This window comes from Trichomonas vaginalis, chromosome IV (genome assembly GCF_026262505.1).
Source record: "Trichomonas vaginalis G3 chromosome IV, whole genome shotgun sequence".
Taxonomy (NCBI): Eukaryota; Parabasalia; order Trichomonadida; family Trichomonadidae; genus Trichomonas; species Trichomonas vaginalis.
This window is the reverse complement of record NC_067206.1, coordinates 11,269,891-11,288,558: the sequence shown is the minus strand read 5'-3', so window position 1 is coordinate 11,288,558 and position 18,668 is coordinate 11,269,891. Positions and strand designations below refer to the sequence as shown.

At 35.5% G+C, this 18,668-nt stretch overlaps 8 protein-coding genes and 1 pseudogene across 9 annotated transcripts, besides 2 other annotated features; 4 read left to right on the top strand and 5 right to left on the bottom strand.

Moving 5' to 3' along the window:
• Positions 1-7,994: part of a mobile genetic element that runs on past the window's edge.
• TVAGG3_0071090 (uncharacterized protein) lies at positions 536-751 on the bottom strand (the record flags this gene model as incomplete). Its single annotated transcript, XM_051221711.1, has 1 exon — positions 536-751. A coding segment is annotated over one exon (216 nt), but the record flags the coding sequence as incomplete, so codon positions are not given.
• TVAGG3_0071080 (protein of unknown function, DUF4106 family) lies at positions 2,540-3,515 on the bottom strand (the record flags this gene model as incomplete). The annotated part of the gene is made up of 1 exon (XM_051221710.1): positions 2,540-3,515. A coding segment is annotated over one exon (976 nt), but the record flags the coding sequence as incomplete, so codon positions are not given.
• Positions 4,011-4,496, bottom strand: TVAGG3_0071070 (protein of unknown function, DUF4106 family; the record flags this gene model as incomplete). Its single annotated transcript, XM_051221709.1, has 1 exon — positions 4,011-4,496. One exon carries the CDS (start codon positions 4,494-4,496, stop codon positions 4,011-4,013), a length of 486 nt encoding a protein of 161 aa, XP_051106695.1.
• Positions 5,044-6,716, bottom strand: TVAGG3_0071060 (protein of unknown function, DUF4106 family; the record flags this gene model as incomplete). Its single annotated transcript, XM_051221708.1, has 1 exon — positions 5,044-6,716. A coding segment is annotated over one exon (1,673 nt), but the record flags the coding sequence as incomplete, so codon positions are not given.
• Positions 7,995-8,461: 467 nt separating the features above from the next.
• TVAGG3_0071040 (attachment subunit-related family) lies at positions 8,462-9,751 on the bottom strand (the record flags this gene model as incomplete). The annotated part of the gene is made up of 1 exon (XM_051221707.1): positions 8,462-9,751. The coding sequence occupies one exon, from the start codon at positions 9,749-9,751 to the stop codon at positions 8,462-8,464; it is 1,290 nt and encodes a 429-aa protein (XP_051106693.1).
• Positions 9,752-10,223: 472 nt separating this feature from the next.
• TVAGG3_0071030 (protein of unknown function, DUF4106 family) lies at positions 10,224-10,554 on the top strand (the record flags this gene model as incomplete). Its single annotated transcript, XM_051221706.1, has 1 exon — positions 10,224-10,554. A coding segment is annotated over one exon (331 nt), but the record flags the coding sequence as incomplete, so codon positions are not given.
• Positions 10,555-11,502: 948 nt separating this feature from the next.
• TVAGG3_0071020 (uncharacterized protein) lies at positions 11,503-11,745 on the top strand (the record flags this gene model as incomplete). Its single annotated transcript, XM_051221705.1, has 1 exon — positions 11,503-11,745. The coding sequence occupies one exon, from the start codon at positions 11,503-11,505 to the stop codon at positions 11,743-11,745; it is 243 nt and encodes an 80-aa protein (XP_051106691.1).
• An 851-nt stretch (positions 11,746-12,596) lies between these two features.
• Positions 12,597-18,668: part of a mobile genetic element that runs on past the window's edge.
• Positions 14,017-14,846, top strand: TVAGG3_0071010 (annotated as a pseudogene). Its single transcript has one exon. A coding segment is annotated over exon 1 (830 nt).
• TVAGG3_0071000 (protein of unknown function, DUF4106 family) lies at positions 14,867-15,277 on the top strand (the record flags this gene model as incomplete). Its single annotated transcript, XM_051221704.1, has 1 exon — positions 14,867-15,277. The coding sequence occupies one exon, from the start codon at positions 14,867-14,869 to the stop codon at positions 15,275-15,277; it is 411 nt and encodes a 136-aa protein (XP_051106690.1).

Below are 18,668 nucleotides of genomic sequence, written 5' to 3'. Positions count from 1 at the left end.
GTTTCATTTTTAGCACTTGGATGTTGTAAGATATTTGCAAACCAACATAAGATATACTCATAGACTCTTTCGTTTCCATTGCATATAATTTCTTTGACATGGTCTAACCAAGCTTCTATAATACTGTGTTTCAATTCTACTTGTTCGTATTTATATCCAGTGAAGATAGAATAGAAGTTTGGAGAAGGTGTATAGAACTTTATACCTCGAACTGAAAAATCTTCTAACTTTGACAATAAGATATCCCAAGCATCTAACATCTTCATGCCAACTTGTACAACTTTTATTTCTTAAGTTTCTGTCTACATTCTTGTTCTGAATACTATTTGTTGCTCTTGGTTTGTTAAAGACTACATCCCATTCTTTCATAACATAACATTCTGGGGCAGAGTCGACATAAATGACTAAACGTTTCAAATTCTCGACTGCTTTGTTATAGTCTCGAAATGGACACATATTTCTGAATGCTTGGAAGTCATAAAAATCTGAAACATCTATTCTGTACATTTTTATAAAAATAAAAAAAAATATTTTTTTATTCTTGACTTTGTTGTTCCATTTGTTGCATTTGTTGTTCTTGAGCTATTTGTTGTTGAAGTTGTTCTTGTAATACAATACTTTCACCAGTTGCATCTTCCAATTCGAAACTTTCTGCCGTCATTGACAAATACATAGGACATAAAAGTTTTACAGGAACAAAGTTTGCGTCAACTAATGTCAACGTTATACTTGCCAAAGTGTTTGAGTTCACTAAGGTTGAAAATTCTGCATTCGAATGAACAATAGGCAAACCAGCAGAGAAAGTATTGTTTATACGCATAAGTATCTTTTGGTCATAATAGTTTCTGTCGACATTCGAATAACACTTTTGAACCTAAGTTTGAAACAATATATAAAATAGGTGTACTTAAAGTCAATGGAACAGACATTCCTTGTATGACACCTTTTCCTGTTATAGGAAACTGTTGGTAGTAAAGACCAGATATAAGTTTTGTATTATAGCTCATATTGTTATAGTAAACTCAGTCGGACATCCAAACATAATGAAACCTGCTCTAGTTGCAGCACATGTTACACCCGTCCTTAAAGGTATTAATAAGTCAACAAAAACCTGTTGGTGGTATATCTGAGTAAGTATCTTCAAAGGAGTATTTTTTATCATTCACAACAATAAAGTCTTCTGGTGTCAAAAGAGCAAAACAGGCTTTAGTCGTCATTGTGCTTAAGGTTAGTTTACAATATCGTCCTTGAGGACTTTGTAAGTTTGTTGTTATAGAATTATATGACTCAGGGTTTTTAGTCGTAATAGTATAAACCATTATGTCTTCTGCCATTTACTTAGCAAATAAATTTTAATGAAATGTTGTGGTCGTCAAATATTTTTATAACGTCTGGGAAACTATACTTTAAGTTCAACGTTTCACCTCCTTCATAACGTAATCTTGTCAATGACATTATATGAAACACCACAGCAACTAATGTCGGGTTCTATTTCTTTGATGTTTATATCGTCTGCCTCTGTCAAAAGTTTCAATAGTTCTTTCAAAACTTCATGAGGTGCAATGACATATGAGTTCACTTTTACAGGGTTGTGTTCGACCAAGTTTAACATTATACTTAAAGCTTGACAAATCTTCTCCTGAGTTTGAAGTTTGTCTTTCAGTTGTTGGTAGTCGTTTCGAATATCTGCAACAGAACTTAAGTCTCTGCTAACTTCAGGATATGTTGGTTGTTCTTTTACAGGAACAATTGTTATACCATCTTCGTCCTCGTATGGTTTCCCCACTTCAACATCTCTGTCTTTGACATTGACAACAACACTTTGACTGTTTGTTTGAGTTGGTGAATTTAACTTCACATCTGCCACCGCCATTAAACCTTTTGAAACACTTACGCTTCTATTTTTCGGAAATGACATTTTACTTAGAATAAAAAGATGGACGTATTTGAGTATCTCTTCGAATTGAAGCAAAACAAAGTTTACACACACAAACAATACAAATACATTGACAGAATAGTTCTTTACACAAACAATGGTAAATGTTATAGAATAGCAGTCTTTGCTGAACCAAAATATTTTCATAAAGCAAAGAAAGTTGGTATAACTGAAATGGTGAAAGTTCTTGAAGCAGACAAAAATATAACTTCAAAACTTACAGATATTTCTAAAGGTAAGTTTATAATACAATATTATGTCAAAACTGGCGTACTGTCAATATTTGACGGAGAGAAGTCAGTTCAAGAACAACTTACTGACCTGCTGCCAAAATCTGCTCGATGGAAGCTGTCGTTATGCCAATCTGAGGAGCCCCAGCAGGTTTCATCGAACGAATCTTCAAAAGAGCATCTTCCGTGAAAAGTGCTATTGGTTTTGTAAACTTCTTTGCTCTCAGTTCATCTGGACCGTCTCTGTCACCAGTATATTGTATTTGAACTGTACCAACAGTTGAAATACCACCCATAAAGTCTTCTGAGTCAGCAAATGGAATGCCAAGCCAAAAGTTTGAACGGTCTCCATTTGTATATTGAGTTTTTTGACTTCCTGTATGAGTCCATACTTTCACATATGGCATAATAGAACTTTGCATTTCAGGGTTAATGGTTGTTGTGAAGTTGTTGTTAAAGTTCATAGCATCTAATGTCAAGTTGTATGACCTCATATCCTCAACTGTAGAATATTCTTCTCTTGGATAATATTTGCCATCTATGTTTATATGATATTTAATACCGGGGTTGTAGAAACAAGAATAGTCATTTATAGTTCGTCTGAACAGTACAAACATAGTATCTGCATGTTTCATTGCAGTTGTTAAAGCAATATCTGTTCTTGCACCTGGGTCAGCACTTTGGTTTCCAACTTCACCTGCAAAGTCTTTGACAGATATTTGGTGTATAGGGAACATAAGTGGAACTGCAATATATTTGGCAGCTAAAGCATTTGAAATATCTTGGTCCAACATATAAACGGCAAGTCTGCTTTCTATTCTCTTGCATTCAAATTTTTCGCATGTGAACTTAACTGGGTCCCAAGCAGTTCCAGCAGCATTGAAATAATAGTTTACTTCAGTGTTGAAGTTTGAGAAACCAAAGTCTAAGTCAACTTTGTCTTTGCAAAAGTCGGCGAATGACGTTTGATTTGTTCCCTTTACGTCTGTAAGAGTGAATGGGTCTTGTGTTGGTGCAATGACTAAGTTATTTTTGCTTGGAGTAAGTTCGATAGAAATTTTTCCTGCCCAGTTTGGCAAGTATCTTAAAAACCTGAAGATGAGGAAAGATGACAAAGGAACTCTAAGTTTCAGTTTTACTTTAGTGGCAGCATTTCCATCTGAACCAGAAAGGTTAACATAAACTCCTGGAACGTTAGGGTCAAGTCTTCTTATTTTCTCAATAGTTGCATACTGGTCTGTTTGTTCTCTAGCTTGTGGTTGTACTGAGTTTCTCAAAGCGAACCATTCATAGTTTGCCCATGTTACTGTTTGAACTAAGTCAGAGTTAGAATATATCTTATATCCCATGAAAACTTCTGGAGCATATTGGTATCCGACATAGAAAATTCCATTGCAACCTTTCTTGTCAGACAACTTGGCAGAAGGTTTTATTTCAATGTCTTGTTCCACGTATAAGAATGAGTTGTCAATAGAAATAATATGAAACCTGTCGCATGCAATATCTACTGTTGTTGAAGAACCTTCTCCAAACTCACCTACATTTCCATAAGAAACAGCAGTTGTATATTCGTAAGTTCCAGGAACTATTTCTGACCTTCTAATGGCATTGTCGCATTCGTTATACCATTCGGAAACATTTCCGTTCATAGCATCCAAAACTGTTGGCGTAATATTCTGAGCGGCGTACATTTCATATGGGTAAAAATATAGAATAGTTGGATTTATATATCATAATAGAACCCACGTGGTACAAGCTTTACATTCTTCCTGGCTGACTTTTTAACTCTTCTTTTTCCTTCATTGCCACTACTTTCACTAGATGAAGTTACTTCTTCACTACTTTCACTTTATTCTACTCTTCTTCTTTGGTGTCGCTTTTGGTAACTTGCCCTCTGCTTCAAGTCGTTGCATCTTTGCCTCATGTTCACCTAGTATGTTGTAAATTTCCCATGTCCTTTTTGCCTTTGGGCTCTGGTCGCCCATCTCAGGTAACCAATATCCTAGAAAGATTTTGTCATAGTTTGTATTTGAGTCTTCGCGTATTGTTTGCATGACTCTTTCCTGAGTTTCCGGTTCAAGCTCTTCAAATATAGCTTGTCCATATGGAATATGCTCGTTTCCAAATATATGTTTTTGTAGCCATTCTGGTTTTCTTTCCATGTAACCAATAATATCTTTTGTGAATGGGAAAGCTTTTACCCAATCTTTCAGTCTTGCGTCATTTATTTCTGTAGTTGGTTTTATTTTGTCAAGGAACATGTTTTTCAATACTAACATTTCATTTGGTACTGTCCATTTGAGTTTTCTTAAATATTCATCCCTTCTCATTTCATTGTCTGCAAAGTAAGTTTTTATGACATTTTGCAAACTTTCGTTTGCAAGGTCATGTACAATAGGTTCTCTTCCTTCTCTCTCCCTAACTTTCTTTCTAAACTCTTCACCAAATATACCATCTCTATGGTTCTGTGTAGTTCTTTGAGATAAATGTTTTAGAACGTCAGGTGTTATATTTCCATCAGCCATGTTCATTTCATACTGGTTCAAAATATCTGCATCTTTCATATCTTTCAATGGCATTAAAGCCGCGCTGAAAATACCCATTATATCTGGTTCACCATTCACTTCCATTGCGTCTACAACTTCTTGGAATTGTGGTTGTAAGTTTATGAACCACCTATCCGGATTAGCTTTATGACCCCATCTCATTGTAGTTCCATAGTCTGCAGAAACAAAAGTAGGTTTGTTTCCATATTGGCTAGGTTCTGAATGAACTTTAAACAATGTTTCATTTCTATATGTTTTGTTGAAATTTAACCTTTTATTTTCACCGAGTTCAGCCAAAGATTGAACGTTATATGGTCGTAAGTAAAAAGGATTGTTGTATTGGCGTACATTTTCTTTCAGTACTTCCATTCTATGCTGAATATTTTCATCTGATGTTGGAGTCTTTTGTATGTCGGTAAAAATTTTTCGATATTCTTCTACTCTGTCAGCCGAATTTTTCTTAGACTCTTGGAAAGATTCCATATTCCCCGCATACACTTGTTGAGGGTCAAGATTTTTCGGCTGTTCCAAATCTTCATCTAGTTCTGTGAAGTTAGTTTCCAAAGGAGGGACTTGTTCGTTTCCTTCAGGCTCTTCTAGCTGTTGTTGCTGAACTATTTCTTCCATGTCTGGTTGTATCTGAACTTCTTCCTGTTGAGTTTCTTGTACCTCATCTGGTGGCATTTCATATATTCCGAGACCGTTTTTAACAAGTTCCCTATTTAAGTCATCCGCATTCATAACCCTTTTTTCTTTCGTTCCGTCTCTATTTTTTACGCGTTTCATGAAGATAGTTGAATTATCATTTATCTCTGACACCAAATATCTCGGAGTATATTCATTCATGTCACTTGGATGATATGCTATTAAATCATATCCCTTAGCGAGCTTGTATTTTCCAGGTTTGAGATTATATCCGATTTGGTGCTGAGCCATAAAGCTAAATAGGTTCGGGTCAGTATTTCCTTCATTGAACTTTCTAATAGCTTCTTTATATCTGTCACTAAAGTCAATAGTATCTGGGTAACCATACTCTTCTTTAAGCATTTTTAAGAATTCTTGGTTTCCTTGTTCTCTACTTCTTTTATGTCCTTGCTCTGTTTGTGGTTGTTGTTGTGCAGGGTTTTGAACTGTTGGTTGCTGTGCTGGTTGTGGAGATGGTTGTGGTGCTGGATTTTGAACTGTTGGTTGTTGTTGTTGTTTTGGTTGTTGTGCAGGGTTTTGAACTGTTGGTTTTGGTGCTGGATTTTGAACTGTTGGTTGTTGTGTTGGTTTTGGTGCATGCTTGTGTCTGTGTCCATGTGACGATGTAAATGTTTTAGGTAGTCCTGGTGCAGGTGCTTCTCTTGGAGGGTTTGGTGGTATATAAGTTCCACTAGCTAGTATATAAGTTCCACCAGCTGGTATATAAGTTCCACCAGCTGGCACATATGTTCCATCTGCAGCATAATGTCCTACCTGACTTTTCGTTCTTAAGAAAGCATTTACTAGGTCTGTTTTGGTCTGTTGTAACTCTTTTTCTTGACTTTCCACAACAGTTGCTCTAACGGCGTCATAGGCACTTTGAACTGCCTGTCTCGTTGCTGCATCTGTTATTTTCGTCATATTTTGTGCTACTTCTCTTAACTCTTTGTCGAAACCTTCAGACTTCAGTTTCTTTCCAGATGAGAAGTCGTTCACTAGTTTCACCTTACTATGAAGAGCTTCGAAGGCGTTCTTAAAGTCAGCATTCATTAAAGCTTCATTTGAACTGTCTTCATCCGCTTGTATTTTTGTCCTTATTGACCCTATAAGTTGGGCTGCTTTAGCGTTGGCTTGGGCATCTAACCAGTCATTGTTAGCTTTTATATATTCTGCGCTTTTCATTGCCTTTTGCATGGCTGCGTCGTTATTTTTACTTTCTTGTGCTAAGTTTTCATACTGTACGGTTTGGTTTTGCAACTGTAAAAGTTTTTCTGCCTTTACATTTGCTTCAACTTCATTTTTATACTCATCGCTATCCATATATGTCTTCAGGGCTTTTTGTTTTATTTCTTCATCTTTCAGTACTTTATATTGAGTAGTATGGTTTTTCAAATTTATAACATCTTGTTCCATTTTTGCTACTTCTGCTGCTTTTTCTGACACTTTTTTCGCATATTCCTCTGTACTTAGTTCTTTCAGTTGTTCTTCTTTCTTCTTTTTCTCTACGTTTAACTCATTGAGTTTCTTTGTGTGTCTGTCATATTCTAGTTTCTTTTCGTTTTCACTTATTTGTTTCTGTATGTCTATGTTTGACTTTTTGACATCTGTTATTTGATTTTTGAGTGAACTCAAATTCATTTGACTTTGAGGGTTATAAGCTGTTCCGTCTGCAGCTCCACCATAGCCTGCCATTTTCGCTAAAAGTGCCGCTCTTAAACCTCCACTCTGTGCACCAATAACTCGGTTTAAAAGCATAGGGTTGCTTGACATTTGTTGCAACATAGTGGGGTCATTCAGCATTTGTTGTTGCAACTGTTGTTGTGGTGTCAGTTTTACTATTGGATGTTTCAATGCTCCCTTCCTCTTACGTATATTCTTACGTAGCTTACGTGGCATTTTAAATGAAGTTAAAAAGCGGTTTTTGACAGATGTTTATATGACACTTGACAAAACATTTACGAAGAAGTCTTGACAAATTCAAGAGGGTAGAAAAGAGGTTAGAAAACAGGTTAGATCTAACCTTCTACCCTAAATTATATTTTTGGGTCATTTACACTCATTACGAAGAAGTCTTGACAAAACATTTACGAAGAAGTCTTGAAAATTCAAGAGGGTAGAAAAGAGGTTAGAAAAGAGGTTAGATCTAACCTTCTACCCTAAACATTATTTTTGGGTCATTTACACTCATTACGAAGAAGTCTTGACAAAACATTTACGAAGAAGTCTTGAAAATTCAAGAGGGTAGAAAAGAGGTTAGAAAGGAGGTTAGATCTAACCTTCTACCCTAAACATTATTTTTGGGTCATTTACACTCATTACGAAGAAGTCTTGACAAAACATTTACGAAGAAGTCTTGACAAATTCAAGAGGGTAGAAAAGAGGTTAGAAAAGAGGTTAGATCTAACCTTCTACCCTAAACATTATTTTTGGGTCATTTACACTCATTACGAAGAAGTCTTGACAAACCATGAAAACATATATAATTTGTGAAAAGCTCCTGGAAGACCCGTATATAAGAACTTCATTTATACTTATCAACTTCAGGGCTAGAAGGCACGAAGTGCCTGGAAGCCCCACTACCTTTTTTTTTTTTTTTTTTTTTTTTAATTTTATGATAATTAACAGAATTTTGTTTCAAAATGATCTATTTTGAAGTAAAAATTGAAATCAAAGAATTAAAGACAAAAATAGGACAAAAATCTTCAAAGAAGCTAATTATCCATTTATAAAAAGAATTTCCCGTGAATTTGTATTGCATTTCTCAAGTCCTTTCTTTTCTTTATCAGGTATTATAGTAATAAAATCTCCTTTTTTCTTTGTTTTCATTCTTCAAGAAATTTCTTATTCAAAAAATTTCAATTGAATTATTAAATTTTGGAACGTGATATGATGATTTTGATTGACAGAAGGAGATAACATATTTCATCCAGGTCAGGTAAGTGGGGCTTCCAGGCGCGTTGCGCCCTCTAGCCCCGGAGAAACTAGAGGAGGAATGATACAAAGACCAGATGAAAAAAATAAAAATATTATAATAAAATTAAATTTTTAGTCTTAAATTGTTTTTTTTATTCGGTATATTCTGAATCTTGAATGTCTTGGAAATTTTCTTCTTCTTCGCTCTCTGAGGTGAGGATTTCTTCGACTTCTTCTTCTTCGCCATTGGGAGCAACAAATCCTGCGATGAAAACTTTGTATATACCTTCTTGAGGAGTCTCTATGATGAAAGTCGTATTGTTGAGGAAATGGAACTCGACATCTTGAACAAATTGGCAACTGCTGTGTGTGAATTTTGCAATTGTGAGAGGCTTTCCTTTATAGCCCTTGGGAAAGCTTGAGATAGTTACTGTTCCTCCATATGGAACTCTGGCAGGAATATCTAAAGCAACAGTTGTTATAACGTGGAAATTGTCTTGAAATTCTGGTAAAGGTTCAATGCAGTATAGTCGTTTTGACTGGTTGTCTTTTGTGTAGAAATATAAATAGAATGACCTTTCACCATGTTCATTCAATTCTTCCAAATAATTGTATGAATTTGGATATAAACGGACAAATTCAGCAATTTTAACTTCTTGTAAATGCTTCTGCAAGTTCTTTGGAAACAAGTGAATGAACTGGTCAATAGCTTGCAACGCTATGAGATTGGCAGTAACGGGTAAATATGAAGCAAACATGTCAACAAGTACGCCAGGGTCTTTGATTTCGTTTTCAAGAGGCTGAATGGCATCCATGACAGCTTGAAACATCTCGTTATAATCTCGATTGTCTTCTGAACCCCACTGTTCATTTAACTTATCTAACAATTCTAACCTTTTCTTTGCGTATTTTCTAAGAACTTTCTCTGAAAGAGGAGTGTCGCTATCTTGTGTGTCTTGAATTTGAGACTTAAATTGTTTGCTAAAGGCGAGATATCGTGTTTGCAACCTAGTGGTCATTGTAGAATGTGTTTCTGTATGTTCGATTGGATGTGTTTCTGTATTTTCGGGTGGTTGTGTTTCTGTATGTTCGATTGGATGTGTTTCTGTATTTTCGGGTGGTTGTGTTTCTGTATGTTCGATTGGATGTGTTTCTGTATTTTCGGGTGGTTGTGTTTCTGTATGTTCGATTGGAATCTGATTGGTATGAACTTCTTCTGAAAATGCTTCTGTTCCGATAGTTGTTGTTGCCTGACCTGTTGGCTGAGCTGTTTCTTTGTGCAAATGCATATTGTCCAACAAATTGTCTTGAATTGTATGAGGAAGTTGTTTTGGTATTATAGGAGGTCGTAAGGGTTTTGAGAATGGTGAGACATAAGTTGTAGGAACTTTAACTGCAGAGGTAGTCGACGAATTGTTTGCGACACTTTTTCTTCCTTCCATTATGAAAAATGAACCGTTTTTTTCGGACTACTCATAGAAAAGTTTAAAATAAACCGTTTTCGTCAACGGAGACCCCCCTCTATTTTTTTATTTTATTTAATAGTTACCGTTGGAAAACCGTTCCATCTCAAATATTGAATGAACTATAAACGTTTTTTGTTTTCTATATATACTTTTTTGTCCAACGGTAAAACTTTTTACACAACGGTTTTTGAGAGTCGTCGCCGGTGACTTTTTTGTAGAGCACTCAAAATAGTATAACTTTGTCCGGACAAGTAAGGGTCTATCGTCGCTACAGGAAAAGTTACAGGCGTTCCAAGGAAGTATACTTTGAGAAGCCTTTTCCCCTTATAGAATGAGATAGGACGGTTATTTTACAAAACTGACAACACTTTGACCGAGTAGTTTTTTGAGCTGAACAAAAAGTGTCATATAAACATCTGTCAAAAACCGCTTTTTAACTTCACTTAAAATGCCACGTAAGCTACGTAAGAATATACGTAAGAGGAAGGGAGCATTGAAACATCCAATAGTAAAACTGACACCACAACAACAGTTGCAACAACAAATGATGAATGACCCCACTATGTTGCAACAAATGTCAAGCAACCCTATGCTTTTAAACCGAGTTATTGGTGCACAGAGTGGAGGTTTAAGAGCGGCACTTTTAGCGAAAATGGCAGGCTATGGTGGAGCTGCAGACGGAACAGCTTATAACCCTCAAAGTCAAATGAATTTGAGTTCACTCAAAAATCAAATAACAGATGTCAAAAAGTCAAACATAGACATACAGAAACAAATAAGTGAAAACGAAAAGAAACTAGAATATGACAGACACACAAAGAAACTCAATGAGTTAAACGTAGAGAAAAAGAAGAAAGAAGAACAACTGAAAGAACTAAGTACAGAGGAATATGCGAAAAAAGTGTCAGAAAAAGCAGCAGAAGTAGCAAAAATGGAACAAGATGTTATAAATTTGAAAAACCATACTACTCAATATAAAGTACTGAAAGATGAAGAGATAAAACAAAAAGCCCTGAAGACATATATGGATAGCGATGAGTATAAAAAAGAAGTTGAAGCAAATGTAAAGGCAGAAAAACTTTTACAGTTGCAAAACCAAACCGTACAGTATGAAAACTTAGCACAAGAAAGTAAAAATAACGACGCAGCCATGCAAAAGGCAATGAAAAGCGCAGAATATATAAAAGCTAATAATGACTGGTTAGATGCCCAAGCCAACGCTAAAGCAGCCCAACTTATAGGGTCAATAAGGACAAAAATACAAGCGGATGAAGACAGTTCAAATGAAGCTTTAATGAATGCTGACTTTAAGAATGCCTTCGAAGCTCTTCATAGTAAGGTGAAACTAGTGAACGACTTCTCATCTGGAAAGAAACTGAAGTCTGAAGGTTTCGACAAAGAGTTAAGAGAAGTAGCACAAAATATGACGAAAATAACAGATGCAGCAACGAGACAGGCAGTTCAAAGTGCCTATGACGCCGTTAGAGCAACTGTTGTGGAAAGTCAAGAAAAAGAGTTACAACAGACCAAAACAGACCTAGTAAATGCTTTCTTAAAAACGAAAAGTCAGGTAGGACATTATGCTGCAGATGGAACATATGTGCCAGCTGGTGGAACTTATATACCAGCTGGTGGAACTTATATACTAGCTAGTGGAACTTATATACCACCAAACCCTCCAAGAGAAGCACCTGCACCCGGACTACCTAAAACATTTACATCGTCACATGGACACAGACGCAGGCATGCACCAAAACCAACACAACAACCAACAGTTCAAAATCCAGCACAGCAACCACCTCCACAACCAGCACAGCAACCAACAGTTCAAAACCCTGCACAGCAACAACAACCAACACAACAACCACCTCCACAACCAGCACAACAACCACCTCCACAACCAGCACAGCAACCACAAACAGAGCAAGGACATAAAAGAAGTAGAGAACAAGGAAACCAAGAATTCTTAAAAATGCTTAAAGAAGAGTATGGTTACCCAGATACTATTGACTTTAGTGACAGATATAAAGAAGCTATTAGAAAGTTCAAGGAAGGAAATGCTGACCCGAACCTATTTAGCTTTATGACTCAGCATCAAATCAGATATAATCTCAAACCTGGAAAATACAAGCTCGCTAAAGGATATGATTTAATAGCATATCATCCAAATGACATGACTGAATTTACTCCGAGATATTGGATGTCAGAGATAAACGATAATTCAACTATCTTCATGAAACGCGTAAAAAATATAGACGGAACGAAAGAAGAAAGGGTTATGAATGCGGATGACTTAAATAGGGAATTTGTTAAAAACGGTCTCGGAATATATGAAATGCCAGCTGGTGGAACTTATATACCACCAGATGAGGTACAAGAAACTCCACAGGAAGAAGTTCAGATACAACCAGACATGGAAGAAATAGTTCAGCAACAACAGCTAGAAGAGCCTGAAGGAAACGAACAAATCCCTCCTTTGGAAACTAACTTCACAGAACTAGATGAAGATTTGGAACAGCCGAAAAATCTTGACCCTCAACAAGAGTATGAGGTGAATATGGAATCTTTCCAAGAGTCTAAGAAAAATTCGGCTGACATAGTAGAAGAATATCGAAAAATGTTCGCCGACATACAAAAGACTCCAACATCAGATGAAAATATTCAGCATAGAATGGAAGTACTGAAAGATAATGTACACAAATACAACAACCCTTTTTACTTACGACCATATAACGTTCAATCTTTGGATGAACTCGGTGAAAATAAAAGGTTAAATTTCAACAAAACATATAGAAATGAAACATTGTTTAAAGTTCATTCAGAACCTAGCCAATATGGAAACAAACCTACTTTTGTTTCTGCAGACTATGGAACTACAATGAGATGGGGTCATAAAGCTAATCCGGATAGGTGGTTCATAAACTTACAACCTCAATTCCAAGAAGTTGTAGACGCAATGGAAGTGAATGGTGAACGAGATATAGCTGGTATTTTCAGCGCGGCTTTAATGCCATTGAAAGATATGAAACATGCAGATATTTTGAACCAGTATGAAATGAACATGGCTGATGGAAATATAACACCTGACGTTCTAAAACATTTATCTCAAAGAACTACACAGAACCATAGAGATGGTATATTTGGTGAAGAGTTTAGAAAGAAAGTTAGGGAGAGAGAAGGAAGAGAACCTATTGTACATGACCTTGCAAACGAAAGTTTGCAAAATGTCATAAAAACTTACTTTGCAGACAATGAAATGAGAAGGGATGAATATTTAAGAAAACTCAAATGGACAGTACCAAATGAAATGTTAGTATTGAAAAACATGTTCCTTGACAAAATAAAACCAACTACAGAAATAAATGACGCAAGACTGAAACGTTGGGTAAAAGCTTTCCCATTCACAAAAGATATTATTGGTAACATGGAAAGAAAACCAGAATGGCTACAAAAACATATATTTGGAAACGAGCTTATTCCATATGGACAAGCTCTGTTTGAAGAGCTTGAACCGGAAACTCAGGAAAGAGTCATGCAAACAATACGCGAAGACTCAAATACAAACTATGACAAACTCTTTCTAGGATATAGGTTACCTGAGATGGGCGACCAGAGCCCAAAGGCAAAAAGGACATGGGAAATTTACAACATACTAGGTGAACATGAGACAAAGATGCAACAACTTGAAGCAGAGGGCAAGTTACCAAAAGCGACACCAAAGAAGAAGAGAAGAGTAGAACAAAGTGAGAGTAGTGAAGAAGTAACTTCATCTAGTGAAAGTAGTGGCAATGAAGGAAAAAGAAGAGTTAAAAACTCAGTCAGGAAGAAAGTAAAGCTTGGTCCGAGTGGGTTCTATTATGACATAAAATCCAACTATTCTATATTTTTACCCATATGAAATGTACGCCGCTCAGAATATAACGCCAACAGTTTTGGATGCCATGAACGGAAATGTTTCCGAATGGTATAACGAATGCGACAATGCCATTAGAAGGTCAGAAATAGTTCCTGGAACTTACGAATATACAACTGCTGTTTCTTATGGAAACGTAGGTGAGTTTGGAGAAGGTTCTTCAACAACAGTAGATATTGCTTGCGACAGGTTTCATATTATTTCTATTGACAACTCATTCTTATACGTGGAACAAGACATTGAAATAAAACCTTCTGCCAAGTTGTCTGACAAGAAAGGTTGCAATGGAATTTTCTATGTCGGATACCAATATGCTCCAGAAGTTTTCATGGGATATAAGATATATTCTAACTCTGACTTAGTTCAAACAGTAACATGGGCAAACTATGAATGGTTCGCTTTGAGAAACTCAGTACAACCACAAGCTAGAGAACAAACAGACCAGTATGCAACTATTGAGAAAATAAGAAGACTTGACCCTAACGTTCCAGGAGTTTATGTTAACCTTTCTGGTTCAGATGGAACTGCTGCACTAAAGTAAAACTGAAACTTAGAGTTCCTTTGTCATCTTTCCTCATCTTCAGGTTTTTAAGATACTTGCCAAACTGGGCAGGAAAAATTTCTATCGAACTTACTCCAAGCAAAAATAACTTAGTCATTGCACCAACACAAGACCCATTCACATTACTGTAGCTGGAACTGGTGGAGCCAAGTTCTGTGACTTTTGCAAAGACAAAGTTGACTTAGACTTTGGTTTCTCAAACTTCAACACTGAAGTAAACTATTATTTCAATGCTGCTGGAACTGCTTGGGACCCAGTTAAGTTCACATGCGAAAAATTTGAATGCAAGAGAATAGAAAGCAGACTTGCAGTCTATATGTTGGACCCAGATATTTCAAATGCTTTAGCTGCCAAATATATTGCAGTTCCACTTATGTTCCCTATACACCAAATATCTGTCAAAGACTTTGCAGGTGAAGTTGGAAACCAAAGTGCTGACCCAGGTGCAAGAACAGATATTGCTTTAACAACTGCAATGAAACATGCAGATACTATGTTTGTACTGTTCAGACGAACTATAAATGACTATTCTTGTTTCTACAACCCTGGTATTAAATATCATATAAACATAGATGGCAAATATTATCCAAGAGAAGAATATTCTACAGTTGAGGATATGAGGTCATACAACTTGACATTAGATGCTATGAACTTTAACAACAACTTCACAACAACCATTAACCCTGAAATGCAAAGTTCTATTATGCCATATGTGAAAGTATGGACTCATACAGGAGGTCAAAAAACTCAATATACAAATGGAGACCGTTCAAACTTTTGGCTTGGCATTCCATTTGCTGACTCAGAAGACTTTATGGGTGGTATTTCAACTGTTGGTACAGTTCAAATACAATATACTGGTGACAGAGACGGTCCAGATGAATTGAGAGCAAAGAAGTTTACAAAACCAATAGCACTTTTCACGGAAGATGCTCTTTTGAAGATTCGTTCGATGAAACCTGCTGGGGCTCCTCAGATTGGCATAACGACAGCTTCCATCGAGCAGATTTTGGCAGCAGGTCAGTAAGTTGTTCTTGAACTGACTTCTCTCCGTCAAATATTGACAGTACGCCAGTTTTGACATAATATTGTATTATAAACTTACCTTTAGAAATATCTGTAAGTTTTGAAGTTATATTTTTGTCTGCTTCAAGAACTTTCACCATTTCAGTTATACCAACTTTCTTTGCTTTATGAAAATATTTTGGTTCAGCAAAGACTGCTATTCTATAACATTTTCCATTGTTTGTGTAAAGAACTATTCTGTCAATGTATTGTATTGTTTGTGTGTGTAAACTTTGTTTGCTTCAATTCGAAGAGATACTCAATACGTCCATCTTTTTATTCTAAGTAAAATGTCATTTCCGAAAAATAGAAGCGTAAGTGTTTCAAAAGGTTTAATGGCGGTGGCAGATGTGAAGTTAAATTCACCAACTCAAACAAACAGTCAAAGTGTTATTGTCAATGTCAAAGACAGAGATGTTGAAGTGGGGAAACCATACGAAGACGAAGATGGTATAACAATTGTTCCTGTAAAAGAACAACCAACATATCCTGAAGTTAGCAGAGACTTAAGTTCTGTTGCAGATATTCGAAACGACTACCAACAACTGAAAGACAAACTTCAAACTCAGGAGAAGATTTGTCAAGCTTTAGTATAATGTTAAACTTGGTCGAACACAACCCTGTAAAAGTGAACTCATATGTCATTGCACCTCATGAAGTTTTGAAAGAACTATTGAAACTTTTGACAGAGGCAGACGATATAAACATCAAAGAAATAGAACCCGACATTGTTGCTGTGGTGTTTCATATAATGTCATTGACAAGATATACGTTATGAAAGGAGGTGAAACGTTGAACTTAAAATATAGTTTCCCAGACGTTATAAAAATATTTGACGACCACAACATTTCATTAAAATTTATTTGCTAAGTAAAAATGTCAAAACTTCTTGAAAGATGTTTGAAGAAAAATAATATAGACTTTATTTCATGTAAAGGACTTTACACACTTTTGAACGATATGAAAGACCCTGTTTTGTTTGTTCGTGTAGACAAAGGAAAGTTCTATGTCTTTACAAAATATTTGAACTTCTTAGACAGAGAACTTCAAGAAACGCCATGTGAAAGTTTAGATGAAGTTCTTCTCCACTTTCAGAAAAACTTTTAAATATATAAAAATGGCAGAAGACATAGTGGTTTATACTATTACGACTAAAAACCCTGAGTCATATAATTCTATAACAACAAACTTACAAAGTCCTCAAGGACGATATTGTAAACTAACCTTAAACACAATGACGACTAAAGCCTGTTTTGCTCTTTTGACACCAGAAGATTTTATTGTTGTGAATGGTAAAAAATACTCCTTTGAAGATACTTACTCAGATATACCACCAACAGGTTTTGTTGACTTATTTAATACTTTAAGGACGGATGTAACATGTGCTGCAACTAGAGCAGGTTTCATTATGTTTGGATGTCCGACTGAGTTTACTATAAACGATATGAGCTATAATACAAAACTTATATCTGGGTTTTACTACCAACAGTTTCCTATAACAGGAAAAGGTGTCATACAAGGTGTCTATTCCATTGACTTTAAGCACCTATTTTATATATTGTTTCAAACTTAGGTTCAAAGTGCTATTCGAATGTCGACAGAAACTACTATGACCAAAAGATACTTATGCGTATAAACAACACTTCTCTGCTGGTTTGCCTATTGTTCATTCGAATGCAGAATTTTCAGCTTTAGTAAACTCAAACACTTTAGCAAACATAAACTTAACCTTAGTTGACGCAAACTTTGTTCCTGTAAAACTTTTATGTCCTATGTATTTGTCAATGACGGCAGAAAGTTTCGAATTGGAAGATGCAACTGGTGAAAGTATTGTATTACAAGAACAACTTCAACAACAAATAGCTCAAGAACAACAAATGCAACAAATGGAACAACAAAGTCAAGAATAAAAAAATAATATTTTTTTTATTTTTATAAAAATGTACAGAATAGATGTTTCAGATTTTTATGACTTCCAAGCCTTCAGAAATATGTGTCCATTTAGAGACTATAACAAAGCAGTCGAGAATTTGAAACGTTTAGTCATTTATGTCGACTCTGCCCCAGAATGTTATGTCATGAAAGAATGGGATGTTGTCTTTAACAAACCAAGAGCAACAATAGTGTCTGAACAAGAATGTAGACAGAAACTTAAGAAAATAAAAGTCGTACAAGTTGGATGAAGATGTTAGATGCTTGGGATATCTTATTGTCAAAGTTAGAAGATTTTTCAGTTCGAGGTATAAAGTTCTATACACCTTCTCCAAACTTCTATTCTATCTTCACTGGATATAAATATGAACAAGTAGAATGGAAAGAAAATATTATAGAAGCTTGGTTAGACCATGTCAAAGAAATTATATGCAATGGAAACGAAAGAGTCTATGAGTATATCTTATGTTGGTTTGCAAACATCTTACAACATCCAAGTGCTAAAAATGAAACTGCTCTCATTATAATTGGAAAACAAGGAACTGGTAAGAATACTTTCTTTACAGATATTTTGTGCAAACTGTTAGAGGTATTCGAACCGAATATGACAAACTTAGAAAACATCTGCGGTAAATTTAACTCTTCAATAGAGAATATGAAACTTATAGTTTGCAATGAACTTCAAAGTATAGATACAACAAAAGTTTTGAACTCAGATGCTTTGAAGAGTCTTATAACAGACAAAGTTGGAGTTGTTGAAAGAAAATATAAAGACCAAAGAGTTTGTGAAAATGTTGCAAACTTCATTATGGTTTCAAACAATGCTGTTCCGATGAAGTTAGAAAGTTCTGACAGAAGATATGTAGTTGTCAGAACGTCAGATTCTCATATGCAAGATACAGAATATTTTGACGCTTAGCAGAAACTTTGACATCTGACTTTTACAACCACTTGTTCTCATATTTCATGACATTAGATATTTCTAACTTCAATCCAAGACAAATTCCACATACCGAAGAGAGACAAACATTGTTAGAAGCAAACAAGAGTGTATATGAACTGTTCATAGATGAAACTGACTTTGTGTCATTAGATGAAAGGTCATTGTACGATTCGTATAAACAATATTGTCAAGAGTATGGTTATATGCAGCGTCTAAACGAACATTCTTGGCAAATGTCAAAAGTCTTTTAGATACAGAATGGTGTATATACAAAGAAAAATTTTTCTGAGTAAATTTTAAAAAAAAATATTTTTTTATCCGATAGAAAAGATGACAAAATTCATCTCAGTAAATAAGTACATGTCAGGACTTAAAGAAGAACTAGACCCATTCACATATTTGAATGTTTACTTCTACCATTTTGAAAAGTCTTCATTCAGCAAAGTTTGGAACATCGAACCAGTTAAGTTTGCTATTG